This window comes from Cupressus sempervirens, chromosome 5 (assembly GCF_028749045.1).
Source record: "Cupressus sempervirens isolate cs-2001-9-10 chromosome 5, ASM2874904v1, whole genome shotgun sequence".
Classification (NCBI taxonomy): Eukaryota; Viridiplantae; Streptophyta; class Pinopsida; order Cupressales; family Cupressaceae; genus Cupressus; species Cupressus sempervirens.
Window position 1 is genome coordinate 811308090 of NC_143122.1, and position 21618 is coordinate 811329707.

Sequence of the window (21618 nt, forward strand, 5' to 3'; positions counted from 1 at the left end):
AGAATAAAGAAAGGAGTCTGATTTTCCAGCTTTCACAAAGTCATATTCTATATTGCGATACACCATATTGTGCTGCTCATGAGTCCCAAAGATGAGGCTCATGTACTTGTTACTTTTAATCTCGGATCTGAGGAATTCAACAATGAAGCGTGCATCCATTGCTAACATAATGTTTCTTCATCGTAGTCAATTTTCCCTTCGTAATACTCCCTAGTTTTATCATCTAGCTTCTTGATTTCTTTTATCAAGGTTGCTACATTTTTCAGAGCCTGCCCAACATTTTATGACTATTTCCAACTTGAGCTGATCAATGACAGATAATGTTATCTCATTTTTTTCATGGTAAGGTTTGAAATATACAACCAACAGATCATATGCTTCTCGTTTAAAGTTTTTAATGAATTCAAGAATCCTATAACTACAAACATGGGCAATCTGTGGCCGTGGTCTGTCTCGGGTATGATATTCCCTCTTTACCAGATCTACAATATTATATACAAAGACATCTTCACACAATGCTATTCCTGGGTAATGGCACCACTTGATAGAAGAAATCTTCGAAGTATCCAGGAGGTTCCTGAACAAATGTGGATATAATATCTCGCAGAGTTACAACACCCTCTAAATTGCTATGACTATCAACAACATAGATCCTTTGAATCCTTGCATTATCCAATTTCAATATGACATATTCAACAGTATCAGTCTTTTCGTACGTGATCACATGTTCCAAGGGAGATGATGCCTCTTGCTTTAACGAGAGGTGAGATCTAACTGCCGTATAGAAGGCCTTTGTTGTAACCGATCTGAATTCTTTATATATCTCAAGGGCCATCAGCAGAAACTGGATGTCCCTTAAACTTATGTTCCCCACAACTTTCTTTCCTTCTTTCTCAATAATTGGAAGCCCTCCTACACGCTTTTCACTCATCAATTTGAATGCTTGGAGAATAGGTTGATCAATGAACTTGACCATTTGATCCGGTTTCATTACTGGAAGGCCAAGTTTTGAAAGTGTGTTGTTTCCCCATTGAATTTTGAGGATGTCAACATTTCAAAGAGGTGACCTCCCTTTGCAGCATTAGCTTTAGGATCTGAGTTATTCCAAACAATTGAGACTGTTGAAGTAACCTAGCAGAGATTCCTATAAACTTAACAATCCCGATCTACTTGTCAATCCGAGTTGCATCATCTGGCGCATTTATATCCCTTACTGGTGCACTCAATATCTTGATCAGAAATGTAAAACATAATTGGCTGCAAGTACTCTGTCGAATATTTGATGAAAGCTCGTCATATTAGCTTTATGATTAAACTTGTGCTCCTCCAATTTCCAACTGATAGACCCAAAGTCACCAAGCTTGAATACATCCATTTTTAACAATTTACTCTGCCATTTTGCCTTGCTTAGAAGGATATCGGGCATTACCATTACTGTCTTGGCAACTATCTTTAATTTATTTTCACTGGGGATGTTCTATGCAGGGAAATGTAGATAAAATAATTTGTAATCCTTTACTTCTATCACAGCCTTGTATAGGAACAGAGGTAGTGTATCGATTAAGCCCTGCTCGACACCGGAATCATGAAGATGAAATAGCTATTGCAACTGTCCTTGTAGGACTGTCACGTTGGCATGACTCAAACCTGGGTCTCCTCTCCTCGGTGTTTTCACAAGAAATCTGATCAGCAGATGGAGACATCCTGATATGAAAAATATGACAGCCAATACTATTATTATCACCAAAATTCTTTGATTGATGTCATTGACATTGCCCTCAAGCTTTCTAACTGTAGGTGGCACTGGATTGGCTGGATACGACACAAGGTCTACTAGAGAAGGAGGCGATAGAACATTTCCCTCTAATGACACCAATCTCCTCCGAATAATCTCCATGTATCTCCATAAGCTTTCCAAGGTCAAATTTTGGAGCTTTCAAGATTTTGACTTTTCTGATGAATACATTTCGCAAAGGGTAAATGGATGAAGTAGCCTTCTCAATTTCTTTCCCAATCACCTCTGGTATAAACTTTTGCATAAGCTCTTTTAGATCACATGATATAGCTTCACATACCATTATTTCTCTCATCTTCCTGCGAATCTGTCTAATCTTCTAATTCCAATTCCAAATATGCATTCCAATTCTAATTCTGCAATTCCAAATCTTGTTTTTGCATGGTTGAATCTGTAGATATAGATCTGGATTTGAACTCTGACATTTGATCTTCTGAATCTGAGGCATAAAACTTTTACATCTGTGTCTCAAGACTATAGTCTTCATCTTTTACAACATCATGTTTCAAGAAAGTTTAGGGAACTTATGAGAAAACTGACCAGGACAACCAAATATTTGTAGTTTTGAAATAGGGGTACTAAAAGTGCACCTACACCATGTAGTGCCTAAGGTATCCCTTCACCCATTTGTTTACTATCTCTGTCTGACCATCTGTCTAGGGTGGTAGCTAGTACTCGGAGTGAGCTTTGTCCCGCACAATCTAAACAACTCCTGCCAGAAGTGACTCATAAACCTGCTATCTCGGTCGCTGATGATGCTCCAAGTTAAACCATGCAACCTAAATACCTCTCTGAAGAATAAATCTACCACCTATGTAGCAATGTATGGTGTTCATTGGGAAGAAGTGGTCAAACTTTGTAAGATCAACAACAACATATATACAATCTCTACCCTGGGCTCTCGGCAGTCTTGTGATGAAGTCCATTGATAAACACTCCCACTTCTTGTTAGGAACCGAAAGTGGCTTAAGTAAGCCGGTTGGGTAAGAGTTCTCCTGTTTATTCTGCTAGCAAGTAGGACACTCTCTAACATATTGCAACACCTCATCTTTGAGCCCTTTCCAAGAAAAACGCTCACGAATCTGTTGGTAGGTTTTGTAAAAACTTGGATTTTAGCCATAGGTGAGCCATGATAAACTCTCAACACCATCCTCTTCACCTCTGACCCTGGCACCAAATAAATGTGCCCTTTGTAAATGATGATCTCATTCTCAAGGGTGAAATCACTATTTTGGATCGATCTATCTATTAATCCCGATGCCCATGTATCCTTTGCATACTCTGCAAGGATCAAATGTCTCCAATGCTTTGATATATTGGTCATCAGGCTCAAGTGGGGTCTTCATGACAAGGCATCTGCTACTACTTTCTGTGTCCCATTGAAATAGGTAATATCAAAATTATATGCCTGTAATTTACTTACCCATTTCTGCTGCCCATCATTAAGATTTCAAGATTTCACCGCCCTAAGAAATATTTCAAGCTATTGTGATTGGTTTTTATGTTGAATTTTCTACCCACTAAATATTGCCTGAATTTGGCCAAAGCATGCATTATGGCCAACATTTCCTTATCATAAATGCTTAAGTTCTTTCAGGCCTCCTAAGCTTCGTACTCTCATAAACAATCAAGTGTTTGTCCAGCATAAACACCGCTCCAACACCTTCGCTAGATGCATCACAATGCAGCTTAAAAGGTTTGCTAAAATCTGGTAATGCTAGTACTGGACAAGAAGTCATCGACTCCTTGAAACTATCAAAACACTCCTGTGCCTTAAGAGTCCATAAGAAAGCCCCCTTTCTCGTCAAGTCTGTCAAGGGTGTTGCATGCCTAGAATATCCACTGACAAACCTCCTATAGAACCCACACAACCCTAAAAATCCTCTTAATTCTGACAAGTTTACGGAGTAGGCCACTCAATAATAGCACAAATCTTTTTAGGATCCATGCGTACTCCCTAAGCACTGAAAGTGCGACCTAGATATAATAACTCTAATAATCCCAAATCACACTTTGATTCTTTTGCATATAAAGACTCTCTGCTTAGAATGCTCAACATAGTGTCTAAGTGTCGCACATGCTCATCCCATGTCCTACTATACAGTAAGATGTCATCAACGAAGACTAACAGAAATTTCCTCGACTGATGCTGAAAAATCCTATTCATTGTGGACTAAAGAGTAGCTGGAGCATTAGTTAGTCCAAATGGCATAACTACAAACTCAAAATGCCCGCAATGACACTTGAATGATGTGTTCTCTATATCTTGCTCTTTGACTCGGATCTGATGATAGCCTGATCTCAAATCAATTTTCGAGAAGAAACATGCTCCATGTAGCTCATCTAATAACTCATCAATCCGTGGGATGGGAGACCTATTTTTGATAGTCTTCTTGTTCGGGACCTTGTAATCTATGCATATCCTAAGAGTACTGTCCTTCACCAAAATCATAGAAGGAGCGAAAGGAGACTTACTTGGTCTAATGTGCCCTATACCAAGTAGTTCTCTGATGGTTTTCTCAATCTCATCCTTCAATCTCTTTGGATGCCTGTAAGGTGTGATCATGATGGGTTTAGCACCCTCCTCTAACTCAATAATATGCTCAATACCTCTATCTGGTGGTATTTCATTGAAAACCTTGTAGTGGTTAATTGTCAATTCCTGTATGTCTGGGTGATATTTTGATTTTTGCTAGCCCAGTGATGGCATTAAAGTGCAACGGGCTGCCCACTCAACCTCATGTCTCAACAAGCTCTCCATGTGTTTGTAAGAGATCATCCTAAATCCATTGGCACAAATGGCCTTAAGTATATTGGTCTTCCCTTCTGATTGATACCTCATCTCTATATCTCTCAAATTTAGAGTGAATTCCCCTATATTATGTAATCAAGTCATGCCAATAACTAAATCTGTATCACCCATGTTAATAACATAAAAATCTGCTTTGAAATCAAAGTTGTTGATCTTTAGGGGCAGACTTGTAATTTTTGTGTCACATTTGAGGATGTAGCCATCAGCTACCCTCACTCTCAGACCCTTAAACTGTTCTGTCTGTATCCCATGCCTCTCAATCAATCTGGAATCAATAAGATTGTGAGTAGCACTTTTATCAAGCAAAGTAATAACTCGTCGACCAACCAATACCCCTCTCATCCTGAATGATCCCTCTTGTCGTACACTAATGAGATGGGCCTCCGTAAGTCTACCCTCAGTCTTCTCATCACCTATATCATTTGTGCTTTCCTTTTCTTCAATTGATTCCTCATTTTCAGATTGCTGGCTTGAATTTTCAGAATCAGAATCCTCATAATAAACCCACATAACCCTGTTTGCTTTCCCTGTTGGCCTCAAAGGACAGTCATGGTTCATGTCATTGAGTGCTTTACAATAAAAACAAAGTTTTTTCATCCTTAAATCATTCAATGTCTCTTTATCCAAAGGAGCAAATGATTTATCTTTATTTTCAGCCTTTGTTTCATTCCTCTCAGGTTTCTTGAAGAACGGTTTGTTTTTGCTAGATGATGCACTTTTTGACTGAAATTTATTTATTGGGGTTGCTTGTTCCATACTTCTAGTCTTCTCAATCACTTCTTGCAAATTGAATAGATCAAAAGCTTTTACCCAACCCTGTAGTGGTTTGGATAATCCCTAAGTGAACAAAACAACTAATCTCCTATCTGATCTATTTGACAGCATAATGGATAGCCTTTGAAAATCACTAATGGAATACTCCAATCCGCTTGTCTGTCTCAATTGTGCCAACTCCCTAAAGTAGACTTCTGGATCCTTCTTATCAAACCTCTCTACCAACTTGTCCACGAAGTCCTGATATGAAGTCACTTGGTTATGTTGAAGGGTAACCATCACATGGTACCACCAATCATGTGCAACTCCTAAATGTAGTGTGACATATTTTATTGCCTTCACTTCTGTCATAGTTCTCAGTGCTAAGAAGGTATCAGGCTTGTGAATCCAAGCTTGCACTGTTATTCTGCTACTCCCATCAAATGTAGTCAAGGAAAGCTTCCTTGTAGCAAGCTTTAATTCATTATCCTTGCCACGAGGTGTCCTATTTTGTTTGATTGCATGGTTGTGTGTTCTCTTCTTTGGTTCACAAACGTCTCAAAAGTCATTCTCTCCCAACTTGCGGTGCCAATAATTCCCATTCATCATTAGCATCAATAAGGATATTTGCAAATATCCCATCCTTAGCTTCCTTAGCTGGCTCCTGTACTGGTTCCTCTCTAACAAAGGTAGGACGTGTGGGCCTGTCTGCTGTTTTGGAAAGAGTTCTGTGAGCTCTAGGTGACCCCATTGCACTCCTGTTATCCCCTTGTTCTTGATTCCGTCTGACCTGTGGGTTCATGTGCTCAACCATGGTAGTGAGTGCTTGCAAAGCCTAAGCCATCTGCTCTTGTGCTGTAACCATTGCTCTAAAAAACTTTCTTGTTTCCTGATCCTCATTCCTATGGTCTCGTGGTGGGCTGCGCTCTTGCCTGTCACCCATGGTGTCTGGCTGCCTGTTAAACAAAGCTCGCTTGCGAGTTTAAAATCTGTGATAGCCAACCCGAGGTGGCTGCATGTGATTGCTAAACCCTAAGGATGACAAGTTTTAGCTTTGATACCAATGTAATAACCTCGACCTGTTATAACTTCAACAATACCAAATTCTTTCTTAAATCAGTTATTTGATAGTTCGTCAAACACTTCGCAAGCAAGCACTTATACCACTGTAAAAGTCTGTGCAATTCTGATTGCTAACTTGAGAATTTCGTCAAACACTTTGCACACAAGGGATATATTTATTGTAGATCTAAAGTCTGATTTCCTTCTAAATGCCAAACTTTAATTGATTCGTTTGCAATACTCCAAATAACTAACAACAAATGTTTTTGGATGTCTAAATTTTTTTGAAACATAGAGCATTGACTATAAATGAGAAAATATGCATCTACGTCAATAAGACATTAGGGCAACAATTCTAATGTAAAAGTCTGATATAAATCAGATTACAAATGATTTCTAAATTCTTCACATGCTCTAAAATATTCAAATCTATCCTCCATGCATTACAAATGAAATATATAGGAATTTGGAAAACTGCTCAAGGGAATTTGGATTTTTTCTGTAGCATGTTCCTATAGTAGCAATGACACTGTAGTGAATTACTGTAGCTGTAGCAACGACACTGTAGCAGCGGCATTGTAGCAGTGTTATTGTAGCGGTAGTACTGTAGCAGCAATACTGTAGCCGAGTTCTTGTAGCAATATCTAACTTATTCCTTACTCCACAAATCTGGCCCTAGGCCACAAATTCGGCACAATGAAAAGACTGATTTGTCTTCTCCAACAATCGCAACCCTTTGGAAGATATTTCACCACCTTAGTTATGCAAATCAATGGGAGTGCTTGCTCCCAACGATCAATGTAGCAACTGTAGCAACCCTTGGCTCCACAAGTTATTTAGAAAAGTAGATGACAACACATTTGATGCTCAACAATGAGGCTGTCGTCCATATTTATTCTTTTCCTTCGATAGATGGACCTCCTAGAAGAAAGAAAATTATATTAAATTCTTCCTTCTAGAAGATTCTTTTAGTTTATTTATTTAACTTTAGTCACTTTTAATTAAATTAATTAAATATAAAATCACCGTTTAATTTGAATTTATTTAATGACTTTATAAGAAATTAATTTAATCAGTTTCTCCTTATTTCCTGACATAGCCTTCGGAGAATGTAAAGGCTAAGAACTCCATTGAGATGCTAAAAGATGGGGACATTACGTAAGTTGGCTTTAAAAACTCCTAGGTAGGCATGTTAACTTAATAATTATGGAAAATGAATTCATATATTATGGTTGTGATAGCTTAGATTTAAGAAATAATGTCCTGCATAGGAAAACCCTAGTGTTGAATGATTACCCTTAATTTTTTTTATTATGGATTCCCTTTTTCAATCCGAAGAAATCAACGAACTTTGACGTAGATAAAGCTATCCTATTTCCCAATCTTCCGATTGAATATCTGGTTAAGGATATGCTTAGGAGCATAAGTGATAAATTAGGCTCTTTTGTAGGAATTATAGAAACTGATATGGCTTGCTCTAGTCCAATTATTATAGTTAAAGTAGATGTAAATGTTATTGATTTTAAACCTCTAGATATTAATATAAATGTTATTGTTTCTTTACCTCAAGATGTTTGCAATTAGATTTAACCTGGGGCCAATCTAGATATTGAAATCTCACTCAATGAAAAGGGTGGTGGTTGCTTGGTTAACCTGGTGGATGCTTTTGAAGAAGGGGAGATTAGGGAATGCTGTCCTTGTGTAAAGTCAGTAATCATTAAATCGGAACATGACGATTAAGAATGCCCCTCACCAGAGACATGTTTGTAGGCAATCCCCTTTAATGAAGCAAATAAAATTATTCAGGATTCTGAGGAGGATGTAGAATGGTTCAGCAACTCGATCCCTCTAGAGGAAGTCCCATGTGAAAGTCTAGAAAGGAAAGAAGCGGAAGTTAAAATGCTAATTGAAGCCCTTAACAACATGGTAGTGGATGACCTAATAAATCAATTTTTGGATGAGAGTTGTGATAAGGACGAAGTGAAGTTACAAAAATCTATTCTGATTTCTAAGATTCTGGAAGTAGATCAAAGGGAAGAGGAAATACTCCCTTCCACTCATAAGGAATTCTTAGGATTTGAGAACCAAGAGGAGTTGGCTGAGGACAATTCAGGCCCTTCAAGTTTAGGAGCCTCCCTTCTAAGTAGAGGGGCTCTTGATTGTGCAAAAGTTCTGAGGAAATATGGATGGAAATCCTTGAAAGAATTGTGATCAAAAGATGAGGTAGCTAGGGGCCAGGTTAAACTCATTGATATTCTTGATGCAGGGAGGGGGAAGATCCATCCAATACTGTCATGAATATCATTGCATGGAATGTTAGGGGCCTCAATGCCCTTAACAAGTAGCGGCTTCTAAAGCATTGCATTTCTACTACTAAGGTTGACATTCTTCTTCTTCAAGAAACAAAATTAAATAACGAAAAGATGGATAAATTTAGGAGATCTCTAGGTTGGAGGGAGGTAAGGGAATCCCTAGAAGAATGTGCCTCAGATGGGCTTTCCTTGTTATGGGACCCAAGAAATGTCTCAATCCTTAGAATTCCATAGAAACTGGATATGTGGTTCAATGAAAGGTATAAGATCTTATATAGGTTATAGGCTTTTTAATGTCTATGATCCAATCAACAATCTAGGTTATGGAAGGAACTGGAGGAGAGGCTAAATTTAGAAAGGGAAGCTTTATCTAGTTTAGGAGGAAATTTCAATGCTATCTTCCATCCCTCTGAAAAGCGTGGGGCTAGCAACTCCCTCTCCTTCGCATCCAAGGAGTTTTCTGATTGGGTTAATAGGCTAGGTTTCATGGAACTGGAATGTTCAAACGATGCCTTTACCTGCAATAATAGAAGGAGAAGTTTTAGCAATGTTGTAGAATGGTTAGATAGGTTCCTTATTTATGAGGATCTGCCAACTTTTCCTATTTCTTTCCATTCTGAAGTGAAACCAATATTAGGATCGAATCACTTTCCTGTCTTAAAATCTTGGAAGACAAACACCCCAACAATTGTCCTTTCAAATTTGAGAAAATGTGGTTCAAAGATGAAAATTGTCTTAAATCAATCAAACACTTGTGGGAGGAAACATAAGTCTTGTGTTCCAAATTGTTCCAGGTTGTAAGTAAGTTGAAAGTTACCAAACGTAAATTGAAGGAGTGGAATCCATATTTCTTTGGTAATATCTTTGAGGATAAGCTTACTTTGGAGGAAGAATTGAAATCCCTTAATAATGTATTTTTGGAGCATGGGACCAGTTTTCACAAATAGAAAGCAATGATTAGAGCGATAAAACAAAGAAAATAAAGGAAGGAGTGATAAGCTCTAGATACATAGTTCATTCGTTGCCAAGCCAGAAAAACAATATTAATACTTGCAAGTCAAACAAAGGATGGGAATTCCATTCCTACTGGGAGGTCTTACTCAACTGACAGTATTAATATCTTAGACTCAAAACACGGTTTGGGGGTTTGATAGCTACAGTCATCGTATGATAGAAGGAATCAAATCTCACCATATATGTAACGGGGAGAATAACTTAAGGGATTAACACATCATTGAACAGGATATACGTTGGCTCGGAATTAACAATACAGATGATTCTCACTCCTCAGCGATGCTATCCAATCGCTAATGCTATTGGGGAAGAATATCATTACTTAAAGAGAATCTTTTCTGCAGTCGATCAACACCAAATACAATTAGTGCCAAAACAGATCATTCATTTCTGCATATGAACCAAATCAATTGCTCAGTCAGAGTGATTTGCTCAGCACGATGATAACCATAAAAGAATTTCTTGTTGATTGTGAAAGGAATGCAATAGAACAGTATGATTGTTAAGATCACTTGCATGGTGACATTCTCTTTATAATAGTGTGGTTACATTAAAAGATTAAGTCAGGATGCTCCTATGCACATCATCAATAGTCACACCGATCGTTTGAAGTCAATAATTTTTTACCACCAAGGAAAGGATCAAAGATATTAATCTGTATCAAAGAGAATGCAGAATAATTGCAGAGGAAATGGATAATAAGTCTTATTAGTGATCTAGACAAATCCCTACCCACATAATATTATTCAGGCTGAATATTTAGTGATCTGGTGAAGTATTTTATCTTCAGCAATTCTCATGCAGGAAGAGACTAATTACCAAAGAGGCAACTAAAGAATATACACAGGTGCCCGGATATTGTGTGACAATATGTTTAAATAGTAAAACTACAAAATAAATTCAGATTAGTAAAACAGATTGGAGAATCCTATGGTAAGTAAACTTTAGGAAGGATAGAGGGATGATATAAGGGATAAATTTTGTTTGTAAGTAAATTGTTTTACGAAATGTTCGGAAGCTTAAAGGTATTGTTAAGAAGAAATATTACTATATAATACCAATAGAAGGAAGGCTTTGCAGTTGAATTCAAGGAAATCAGTCAAAAATTCAGAGCATTGGATCGGGGACAATACAATTGTTCGTGATCTTTCATATCTTTAGTTTTCATATTTGTATAAATTCTCAAGTTTGGGAAATGTACTCGCATTAATGCGGGAGTGCCTGCCAAGCTGGCAGAAAATGGAATGTACTAATTATAAGTGTCAGTCATGCATTTATGATTTTAATCTTGATATGATGTTCACTACAGTCCAGTTAATGGCTGTCGTGCAAAACATGCCACCTGTCTCCATTCTTTATTTTTGAGTAACTGGCCCCGAAATGCATCTTTTGTTGTTAATCTGTAATTAATCAACAATCGATAAAAGTAATGTATTAATGGTACCAAAGTGGCAGGGGACAAGTTGGTGACATTATTAATAATGGACACTAGTTAGTACACTTGGCAACCATAAAGCTTTAGAGGTCGCTAGCCACTACACTTGGCAAATTTGCTTTGACATTAATCAATTTTTTAGTTTACCACCAAAGATTAGCCAAGACCATTATTATTTTTCCTACAAAAGAATTAATTCACCTCTCACATTACAAACTCATTTTGGGCAAGAAAAAACATTAGCCACCATATATTTATGTGCCAGCAAGGAGTAATTTATTTCGCCACATTTAAAATGATTTTTGTTAGGGTAAGATAAAAATTCGCGAACATATTTTCTTATGTTGAAAGAAAAATTTGCCCTGGAGATGAAAATTTTCCCGCCCATTTGATTTTGGATTCGCGAGCATTTTACATATTTTTTCTAGGAGAGGTTTCTTTAAGTTATCCCTGCTTATCTACAAGACAATTTCAAAGACAGTCATGAATGTAAATTCTAATTTACAACAGAGCTGGTTGCCAAACAATAAGAAATACATAAAAATGATCTGCAAAAGGCATATTCTGTTGGGCTGTAATAATAATCAAAGCAATGCTAGCATCCTTGAGCACATTAAAACTAATACACAGCTGGCCATGACTGATCAGTCCCATCACCTTTGAGACTAATCCTACATTAATTTGCAGGCGCAATGCCAGTGTCCTTGACATCTTGAACCCTAATTCTCAGTTGGCTGTGACTAGCCAGTCCCAAAACCTTCAAAATTAGGTCTATTTCATTTGCAGATGCAAAATGATTCATTTTGTTTGGTTTTCTAGAAACTTTGTACTCCAGACTTGGAGGTTGATTGTGTGAGATGTCAGCTGCCAAGCTTTTAAGAATCAATTTTCAAGCAGAATATTCCATTTTTTCGCCAGACCTAATCAAACATGATACTATGATTGAAATATTTAAGGCCTCACAGTTCCTGTGTGTGAAAGTCAGGTCTGTTTAAGAAGGTTGGTTAGTGTCATGGATTTAAAATTAGTATTTTTCATCTCTATATTCAAGAAGCCAAGGTCATTAGTACTGATTGGTATTGAATATTATTAACATGAAAGGTTGCATCATCCACAGGAAGTGTACAAACTTCCCACTGATCTCCATCTCCCTGATACCATGATAGAGAACTAGGTGATTCAGGATAATGTCTACTCAATTTTAGGATTCGTTGAAAATCTTATTGCTTCAGCCTTTCTTGGATATTGTGTCATGATTACCTTCCTTGTTTTATCATACATCTTGTCTGACACTTTTAGTTGCTCAGAGAAGTTGGACTTGTCTGTCTGAAACAGTTTATATATCCCTAGTTCTATAGGTTATAAATTTTTTTATGCAAATGGTTTGATTAGATGTTCCTAATTTTAATTTTCCTGCATATTTCAGCATCTAGTTAGCTCGATTATTTCAATTACTTATCATCAACATAGATTTTAACTTTATCAAAGTATATTTGTGGATCCCTTGGTAATCTATATTTTATTTTTAAAATCTTTCAATACCTTGAACATACGAATGTTTTACATATTGATGCATGCAAGATAAATAATGTCTCAATAAAGAGACTATGATCTATTTATAAATGCAAATATGATTTGTTGTTTTCCATATATCACTTATTTCCTCCTGCTTTTTGTAGAAAGATTTGTTAAAGATAATGTTGTGGGTGAATTTTTTTGTAGGGTTTGAAGAACTTCACCAAGGCTGCTAGGGATTTAATAATAGAAATACAGAAGATTGATGGTCTAAACTATCCAGAGGTAATTTTATTTTAACCATATGGCTCCTTGCAGGATGAACTCAGACTGTCTCAGTGATAGGTTATTGACATGAAATCTATGATTGGTATAGCATTTGCCTCTGTTGTATTTGATATTGATAGATGACATGAATTGCAAAGCTGATAAGCTTCATCCCTTACTTTAATATTTATTATACTATAGTAATTATTTTGACCCACAGATGATAAAATTGGCATATTCTCTATTGTGATTCTTAGAATTTTGAGTATGAGAAAGTGACATAAGTGTAATAAATATTGGCAATATTTTTGTTTACAAAAATAGTTTTGCCACACAAAATAATTTGTTAACACAATTTGAAAATATTTGCAAAATTAAGTATAATCTGAATTTTAAATTCATTCAAACACAATACATGTCCCTGGAGACAACATTATCAGAACCCTAATCAAAATAGCAGCACCAAACACCAGTTATATGTAATTTCCAGTGTTACACTGGCTCTGGTAGACAGGGGGGCTGGGGGACAACAGCGGCAGACAGTGCTGTGTATACTATAAATTATAGATATAGTACATGAAATGCTAGTTATGAAAATATGTATAACACTATAAGAAGTAAAATGGAGAAATTGCAAATGCCAAATACTAAATATTTGAACAATGAACAATGAACAATGAACATTGAATATCAAACTTCTAATCAGAAATTAGATTACTAAATAAAATTGTCAAATCGGCAAATGAAAGGTTTCGATTATTTAAAAAATATCATAAAGATGATTACAATGAATGGCATGATATCAAAATAAGTACAAATTGTCAAAATGTAGTGGAGGGGCCTCTAATCATCCCTCAAGGAAAATTCCTCATCATTGGAACTCACTAAAGTGGGTACAAAATTATCAACTTGATTTGACACAATTTCCCCATCAATTTCTACTTTTGTTTTTAAATTTGGAAGCGGAGGTCTAGGGGTGTCAGCCCTTAGTGGGGTCCAGCGGCAATGCCCCTTGCAGTTTCCCAGGGTAGTGACCAGGGTGTGCTGTCTAGCGTGACATAGGGGGTGGTTGAGGGACAGTAGCCCTGTCGCTAAGAACATTTTTCCTCTTACCTGGCTATTGGATTCTCCATTTTTGAAGCATTTTTTCTCATATATTTGAACAAAATTTAAAAACATGCACTTTTTTTTAATGTTCACTTTTATGGCCATCTTTCAATGAGGGACACATAGATGTCGCCAAGATGGCTTTGGGATGCTTGGGCATTCCCATGTCCGTTTTGGGGATGTTGTGCTGTCCAGGCATCCTGGCAGCACAGTGGTGATGGAAGGGCAGTGGTTGGGGTGGCCCCATCCCCTTGTTGCTGGGATACCCCTGTCCCGAGCATGCAGCAGTCTAGTGGGGGATGCGTCCCCTTGTAATATTGGTTATTTATAACATGTTTAAATTATACTGATTGAAAAAATAAGAAAGGAGCTTGACATGTTTTTAATTATTGTGTTCACATTGAAACGTTACCGAGACGATGTGTTCACCAAATTATAATAATTTAGCTTGTTTGCCTAGCGTAAGAAAATAATTTTATTTAGAAGTTTTACTGTGACTTCATAAATTGCTTGATTCTGATTTAAATTTTGAATTTTGAATTTTATTCTTGGTATGGCTGCTTTCTCACAGTCAGGTCCTACCACTTCTGATGGGCTTCGTCTGTGCATAATTTGGTAGTTCTACACTTTTTCTTATCCATACTAAATTTTTATTGTATTTTGATTGATGCAGACCTTGAATTCCCTACTAATTGTGAATGCGGGTTCTGGATTCAAACTTTTATGGAATACAATAAAGGCATTTTTAGATCCTAGAACAGCAGCAAAAATTGATGTATGTAACCCAAAAATGGCTTATTTGTGCATTTTTTATATAATGGTTATTAATTTAATTTTTCTTGTTGATCTCTTTTCTTAACATGTCTGTTATATCTTCTATCCTATTGAGATTTGATGGCAGGTTTTAGGCAGCCAGTACCAGAGTAAGGTCTTTGAAATCATAGATAGAAGGTAATTTCAATGTGTTAATCTCCTTTCAATTTTCTTGTATTTGACAAATATTATTTATTACAAGTAACCTACATGAGTCTGGTACAGCCAGTTGCCAGATTTTTTGGGTGGAACTTGCATGTGTGATGGTCTAGGTGGTTGTTTATTTTCTGATAGAGGTCCTTGGAAGGATACAAAAATTAGGAAGGTAAAAAAGATTATTTGATGATTTTTCAAATTTAATTATTTTAAAGAGCATATTTTCTACCTATTATTCCTTATATTCACTTGTTTTCTCAACTCAACAGTGTTTAATTGTCTACATATTTTCTGTCTTGTAGAAAGTTATGGAAGGAGTACCAAAGTCTGCAACAAAAATTATTTATGCAGATTCCAAAGGCAATAATCCTTCCACACCTGCGACTGTAAATTTCCTTTCTTTTAAATCCTTCTTTACTTCTTATTTAGATTTTTATATTGGTGTATTATGATCTTCATGCTAGAAGACTGAATATGCAACTTACTTTTGCCAAGTTCATCAGGACTCCCTTATAATGTTTTTACAGGACCCTTAACTTTTAAGTATGATACCTCAAACTGTTCTTGTTCTTTCATTCCGCCACATAAAAGAAATTATCATTACCTAACATCCAAGATTATCAATATTTTTCCTGTATATCTAATATTAACTGATGCCCGTTGCTTTGTTAACATACATTTTAGGCCTTTTTGAAGTAATAGTGTGTTGAAAATTTTGACAGTAAGGTGAAAGTGTACAAGCATACATGACAAATATAGGGGTGTCCTCATTAATATAAAATAAGGTATCATGAAATATGTCAGTGCTAGAGTGTTCTGCAATCATAATTTTAAAGCACAAGATTGAATCATCTTGGGGCTATTTTTTGTTTCCAGAGTCGTGCAAAAGGTGTCTGGCTTCATTATGCTAGTAGATAAAGTAATTCCATCACAAGGCATATTTTTACCCTCTTAGTCATTAATAAAGAGCACCAGCTCAGAACCTATGAGGGGCTAACAAGCAAGAAACACAGATGATTTGCAAATCGTGAACACAAACTACTGTAAAGTTGGCTCACATGAGATGATTCTTGGAAATTAAACATTGATTTAGATGTAAGTTTGTGGAGATATATAAAAGAAAGAAATATGAATTGAATTGTCATAACTCATGTTTGAATACGAGTTATCTTTTGTAGCATGTTTCCAATCCTTTTACTATGCTGATTTATATAACAATGTTTTTCTTTTATAACAAACTTTAATATGACCTACATAAACATGATATTTGCATACAGTTTATCTTGCAGAACTTTTGTGCATTTTTTTGAGTATGTTGATCTGTAGAAAAATGTTTTTTTCTTTTTAGGGTAATTTTTTAAGAAAAAGAGGTTGAAATTGGGTCCCTATAAGTATATTTCAGAAGTCCATTTGAAATATTATTTCTGCAATAATTTCAGAATATGGTTTTACCTTTTATGTTATCCTTTATGTGCATATAATAAGATTAGAAATATTTTCCCCAATGGAAGAAGAGACAAATTTTTGGTGCCCATAAGGAACTTGATGTTTGTATCATAGATCAAATTATTGTAGATATCTCTGCAATAAATTGTAATGTCCCGATTTTTCTCAGTATCATATTTTCAGAGATTAGCTTGTTATTGTGATCCTTGTAGGCTAATTATTGTGGATAGAGGTTCTTCTGAGGTAGTGACTTGGCTTGGGAGGGTCTTATCTTCTCCACAATTCAGTAAGTTACAAGTTGGTCCTCATTTGGCTTAGATTGGACTTTGTTTGGGCTTAGTTTTGTGTACTTACTATTTGTGGTAAGTCGGGTGTTGATTGAGATGAATCCTTTCTATTTTTGGAAAGTGCATTTGGTCACATGGAGAAGTAATAGGTATGACTTGTAATTCAAGCGACATATTTAAATGATGAATAATTTAGGAGTTATTATATTTTTAGTGGCCAAATTATTATTATTTCTTTAAATGCCTTATTATAAAGTTATAATTTAATTTTATAATTTCACTTAAGTTGAGGGTTGAGTAATCATTGGAAGAGGCTATTTATTTAATTAGTTAAGCCAAGTCAAGTTAAAGAATCTAATGGAAGCATCTAATTAATGTTGTGTAGTGCAACTTCTTGAGTGAAGTTACATTTTGGCGACAAAAGGGCATTTGGAGGTTATAAATACAAGCCCATTTCATGAGAAAATGAACAGTTGAATATTTATTTGCTTGTGTTGCCTTTGTGGTTTTCCTAAGATTGATGTTTTCTTGCCTTTGTTGAAGTATAAGGGTTTGAAATTGAGAAGTGCCTGGTAATTCACAGCTGAGGTATTGTGAATTAATTCTAAGAATTGTCTGAATTGAATTATAGATCTTCCCTACTATTTTCTGCTGTGTCTGGGAAGTCATTCAATTGGCAGCCAATCTGGAGTTTGGGGAGGATTCTTATTATCCATCTCTGTTGGTTCGATTTGAAGAGGAGGTTACAATTGCACATAATATGTTTGTAATTGGAGAAGGAAATATAGTGTGCTGAAGGCAGCGATTTGGCATTACTTGATAGGCTGTGTCCATTCTTGTAAGCCTGTGATTCATTTTAGGGCCTGTTGGTATCATTTACAGGTCTGCATCTTACTGTTGGAAAATCTGAGGTCTGTGCTCAACTTTCTAAGCTTGTAATCCATTTCCAAAGGCCTGCGTTAAACTTCTGGGCATCTGCAATAAGTTTTTGGAGGCCAAAGATTGTTCTGAAGGATGCACATCCCTATTTGTGGCTCATGCAGCCATTCATGAAAGCTCCGATTTGCTTGTGAGACTGTTGCTGGATCTAAATGTGCCTAACAAGAGGTTTGGGAGTTGTTCTTGGGTGACACTTGGTAAGCTAGGAGCTCAATTGACCAATTAATCACATTAATAAACTGCACACTGTCCAGGTTAATTCTATTTTGTGTATTTGCAATTAGTACTGATATTGGTGTAAATAAATCAGAATTGGCCTTGAACAAATAAAGTGATTATCATTTCTTGAATTTAATTCCTTAGTGTTGCATTTTAATTTATTAGCATTTCCAGTCGAATTCAAGAAGGTATTAGTGTAAGAACCCCAATCGGTTCTAACTCCACACACACTGAATTCTCCTCACTTTTTAGATGTTTGACATTTTGTCAAACACTTTGTATGAACCCTCTATCTCGCTGTCTTTTGTTTTCAGATTGTATTTGCTAGCTTGAAATGATTTTAAATAATGTTTAAATGCTTGCATATGATTACTAAGAAATCGAGGTAAAGAATTGGAACACAAATGCAATCCCTTTTGACCATTTTAATGCATAAATATGATTTTTAAATGTTAAATATGCATCTACAGCCAGTAGACATTTTTACAAACAGTTGGCATCCAATCTGACTTATTAAATAGAGAACTTGGATTGCCCTTGGCATTGGATTTGTTGTAGCTGAGATAAGGAAAACTCCGCACCAAGAGTAAGAACCATAAAATTCAGCCCAGGCTAGGAATACAGATCAGCCTATAAGAGATCACAGGCTGAATTTAAACAGTCCCAAATACCAACTGTTAACGTTGCCCACCAATATGATGTTGTGCAGATAGTATACGTCAATTTGCAGCAATCTTCAATTCACTTTCAAGCTACAGTAACAGTAATGAAGGCTAAATGTGAGGTGTTCTAATCAGCAAACCCTTTGATAATAATTGCAGCAATTTAACACCAAATTGGTATACTTCAGCACCAATTGATCAACCCAGAAGTCAGATAATTCTTCAGCCAAAATCAGAATATTTTAATCCACTAAACCTCAGCAGTGGATAACACAAATAATTTCACTTCTCAGCCACATAAATCACAGTAAGAGAAGTCACAATCTCAGATTAAAACCATTATACTTCAGCAGTGGAGTTGATAATTTGTAAATTAAACAGACAATTGGATGATCTATTTGCTTCATGAAGCCACCGTTTATAATGCACTTGGCTTGACTAACACACCATTAATTAAAAGCTTCCATTAATTTTTTTTAATAAATAAACTTTTCTAGCACATGGCTTCATGAAGGCACTTTTCACTTAAGAGGTTTCAACTTTTAGATATAACAACTCCTTGCACTTTTATATTTAATACTTGACTTGGGCTTATAATTAATTAATAAATGACCTCTTCCAATGATGATTCAACCCTTAAGTAATATTATAAAGTTAAATTATAACTTTATAATAAGCCATTTAATGATTTAATAATAATTTGGCCACTAAAAATATAATAACTCCCAAAATACTCATCATTTAAATATGCTGTCTAAAATAAGAGTCACTTATTATTTCTCCATGTGGTCAAATACACTTTCCAAAAATAGAAATAGTCCATCTCAATCAACACTCAGGTTACCACAAATGGTAAAACTAAGCCCAAACGAAGTCCAATCTGAGCCAAACAAAGACCAACTTGTAACTTACTGAATTGTGGAGAAGATAATACCTTCCCAATTAAAGCCACTGCCTCAGAAGACCCTCTATCCACAATGATTAGCCTATGAGGATCACAATAATAGTTTAATCTCTCAAATTCTGATGCTGTGAAAAATGGGGACATTATAGTCCGCCCTCCCTAAGATTGCTTGTTCCCAAGCAATCCCAGAACAAAATGAACGTCTCAGTCCACCATCCCTGTAGTGCACAAAGAACACCTATAGCATCAACACCCAAATAACTAATATCAACGTCAAAATCTATTTGAAACTGACTGTGAGCGATGATGGTGATAACAACCCATCGGAACTCAATCGAACTGAAATACCAACTCTGTCCACAACTGAGTCCCCAACAAACTGACACTCACCCAACTACATTGTGGAGGTGACAACAGCCATCACTATCACCAACTCCAACCTTTGATAAACCACCCTAGGTGTGTGGATTTTGCAAGTGGTGTAACTTCCAGCTGTCGATCCCATCTACAGAAGATGGAGCTAAATCATCCCATAATGTATGGTATGAAATTGGAGCCAACCTACATCGTTGCAAAACCAAATACTCTACTTGTGGGTCAAATGAAAAGTGATGAACACTCAGATTGTAATGTCGATAAAAACTTCCAATCTCTGTCAAGGTCTCATCAGTATTAAACTGAGAATTAGAAGATGGCTCCAATCTCTAACTCCAAACTATCGGTCGGTCAAGATCTTGGACAATCCTCTCCACAAACCCAGCCTCAAAATCCCAGTTGAGAAGCATAGCAGACAATGTTTCTACAATCCTTCCCACCAACCTTTGAATGACACAAAAGCCTCAGATGAGAGTACACTCAAACACTCTGTATGAATCCTCCTTTACAACCGAACTCTCCAAAAGATACTCCATGAAAGACACTGTGTAGTAGAAATTATATGTGGAAGCATCAACCTACTCCCCTGTGACCCATAACTGATCTATCTGAAAATGTGGCATTGCCAATTGTCCAATGCAACCAATTGTATGAGATGAAGAAATAGATTTGCTTCTAGCAGAAGGAAGCTAATCATCATGAGAGCTCGTCTCCACTGATACTCTTACCTCTTCCATATGTATTGCACCCATATCGTGGAGGGAGGTGTTAAGACACATCATGAAGTCCCTCATTGCTAACCATGGAAGTAAACTCACCACCAAACACAATAGCAATTGAATAGGGTTTGGGGTTGATGTCTATTGTACTCGCTCCAACTCCATGGTAATTTGTCCAATTGTGAATGTGACTTCTAAATAGCCAACTGAGTACAGTAAAGAGAGTCCACAGTCACATCAAGCTCTTGGGTGAGCCCAACCACACTCTCTTTCTCTAACAATGTTGCATAATAGGCGCTAGCCCACTCTAAAAGGTAATCCTTGTCACCAACAAGCTGTGAAAATTAGTGCTTCAAGATCCTGACAGCCTCTCAAAGCGCGTGAAACTCTGCTATTGAAAGAGTACTATCACCGTGCTCATCAGATATAGAACCACCCTAACCAGATGTTGCTAGCATTTGACGGATAACATTATAATGCTCAAGAGTTGAAGAAATGTCACTATCACTTTTCGCTGATTGGTCACATGATGCCTCTGCAACCCCTACCTCCTATGCAAGCTCTCTATCTCACTAAGTGCACTGTGATAGTAAACCGAATCAACACTACCCACCACAAGATCAGTCATTGCATGTGTGTTACCGACCTCGCACACATCTGCAATTGAGGTACAACTAATCGGCACCTTAAGTAACAACTCCTTTGAAGAAAGGGAGGCTCTTTCATTATCTATCTCCTCGCATGGCTCATCTTCCACCTCAATAATAAGATTCATATTTGAGTATAGATTCCAATTTTATCGGGCTATTGAAGTTGAAGTTAGGAACGAACTGCGTGCATTAGAGTTGTTTGAGTAACACTGCCGCTGAAAGGGAATCAAACAATTGAAGTCTATTAGTTTCTTGGTTTCTAGAGCAGCATACCAAATATTGTGGTGCAATGGGAATAAGGAAAAACTTTGTGAAAAACTTGGATATTTTTTCTATGATTCTTGAGCTGTCCTAGTTTGTGTGAGCAGAGATCAAT

The 21618-nt window shown here is 36.5% G+C and overlaps 2 protein-coding genes across 5 annotated transcripts in view; one reads left to right on the forward strand and one right to left on the reverse strand.

Moving 5' to 3' along the window:
* LOC149558362 (phosphatidylinositol/phosphatidylcholine transfer protein SFH10-like) overlaps positions 1-21618 on the forward strand; it is a 285735-nt gene that overhangs the window by 175463 nt on the left and 88654 nt on the right. For all 4 annotated transcript variants that reach the window (XM_089832627.1, XM_089832628.1, XM_089832625.1 and 1 more), the window contains 5 exons: positions 12906-12983; positions 14746-14847; positions 14974-15023; positions 15111-15210; positions 15344-15427. In XM_089832627.1, the coding sequence (XP_089688753.1) occupies positions 12906-12983; positions 14746-14847; positions 14974-15023; positions 15111-15210; positions 15344-15427 (414 nt within the window). The remainder of the gene's footprint in view (positions 1-12905; positions 12984-14745; positions 14848-14973; positions 15024-15110; positions 15211-15343; positions 15428-21618) is intronic.
* On the reverse strand, positions 299-5165 carry LOC149558363 (SNF1-related protein kinase regulatory subunit gamma-1-like). The gene is made up of 3 exons (XM_089786109.1): positions 4818-5165; positions 1171-1229; positions 299-1031 (listed from the first exon to the last, which is right to left on the reverse strand). Exons 1-3 carry the CDS (start codon positions 5163-5165, stop codon positions 509-511), a joined length of 930 nt encoding a protein of 309 aa, XP_089642235.1. The 3' UTR covers positions 299-508.